At 41.1% G+C, this 1,714-nt stretch overlaps 1 protein-coding gene across 1 annotated transcript in view; it reads left to right on the top strand.

Moving 5' to 3' along the window:
• The window catches only part of LOC143289694 (uncharacterized), a 9,885-nt gene continuing 8,171 nt past the window's right edge, over positions 1–1,714 (top strand). Inside the window, exon 1 of the mRNA XM_076598743.1 lies at positions 1–30. Coding sequence (XP_076454858.1) covers positions 1–30 — 30 coding nt within the window. The remainder of the gene's footprint in view (positions 31–1,714) is intronic.

Here is a 1,714-nt window from a genome sequence, read left to right as displayed (position 1 = left end):
ATGGGCGGGCGGGACGTGACACGATCACTGGTGAGACACACGTAACGCAGCGATGTTCGTGAGGAGATAAACCTGTCCCCACCCCACCTGGCCAGGTATATAAAGTGACCTGTCCACAGAGAACCGTGACCTCACAGCCCTGACTGACCAGCAGTGACCCCTCTCGAGAATCCTACCAACACGTGAAATCATGCTGAAAACTGCGGCGATCTGTCTCCTGGCTGCCTTTGCCTTGGTGAGGGGTTTATATGCTACATTTTGGTATTAAGTCATTTTTACATGGGCCTTTTTTATATCATAATTATTATTTATTTATTTATGTAAGCTTATCTATCTATATATATATTTTTTTTCTCAAGGCCTGACAAGCGCGTTGGGTTACGCTGCTGGTCAGGCATCTGGTGAGGGGTTTTATATGGTACATTTTGGTATTAAGTCATTTTTACATGGGCCTTTTTTATATCATAATTATTATTTATTTATTTATGTAAGCTTATCTATCTATCTATATTTTTTTTTCTCAAGGCCTGACAAGCGCGTTGGGTTACGCTGCTGGTCAGGCATCTGCTTGGCAGATGTGGTGTAGCGTATATGGATTTGTCCGAACGCAGTGACGCCTCCTTGAGCTACTGAAACTGAAACTACATGGGCCAGTGTCTATCATTTATCTGTATAATCAATCTTTCTATCTATACAGAGAGAGAAAGAGTTGTTGTTGTTGTTGTTGTTGTTGTTGTACAATAAGATGGTGAAGGGGAAGGAGTGCAGGTAACAACTGAACACCCCGTCAGTTATTTCAATATAGCTGAGAGACTAGACAAGACAAGACAAGACAAGACAAGACAAGACAAATTCTTTATTTCGAGGATAATAGATAAGCACTGGTGTGCTTATTTTTTACATCCAGTCCTCGCCCTGAATAGGGTCTACACTACACAATACTAAATAAAATGAAAACATGGTGTTAGTGGAGATACATAACAGAGGAGAAAAAAAAAATCAAAAACAAAACAACAACCACACACACACACACACACACACACACACACACACACACACACACACACACACACACATGGTGTACAGGCACTAGCATGGTGTTAGTAAAATGCACAGGGAAAAAAAAGAACAAAATGAACACACACAACACACACCGCACTAAAGACCAGAGTGGGGGATGGAGGGTGAGGAAGGTTCTCAGTCAACCATACACATTTGACAAACAGTATCAATAAAATGAACGATTTACATTACACAGTATGGCACAATGTGGTAAAGGCAATGTTTTTTTTAAGGTGGTTGGGCAATGGTGTTGTTTAATTGTTTCTGGGAGTGAGTTCCATAGGGTGGCGCCTGAGTAAACCAGACTGGATTTGAACAAGTCAATTCTTGGAATTGGGATATGGACTGTGGGGAGATTCCTTGATGAATTTACAGAAAATTTGTCTATTAATGTTGGTGGTGCATTACTTGTCATAATCATTTGCATCATAATTCCTTTATTGTACTCTAATCTACGGATTAGTGGGAGAATATTCGCTTGTTTATAGTCTGAGTCTAAAAGGGTAGTCTTTTTAAGGAGTACCAGCTTGAGCTCCCGTTTATGAAGATTCTGTAATGGCTTCATGGTGTTCGCACTTGCGGAGTCCCATAGAGAGAGACAGACAGACTCTCGGACAGACAGACAGACAGAGACAGACAGACAGACAAACAG

This window comes from Babylonia areolata, chromosome 14, assembly GCF_041734735.1.
Source record: "Babylonia areolata isolate BAREFJ2019XMU chromosome 14, ASM4173473v1, whole genome shotgun sequence".
Lineage (NCBI taxonomy): Eukaryota > Metazoa > Mollusca > Gastropoda > Neogastropoda > Buccinidae > Babylonia > Babylonia areolata.
The sequence above is the reverse complement of the archived record's forward strand: the minus strand, read 5'-3'. Positions and strand labels throughout refer to the sequence as shown.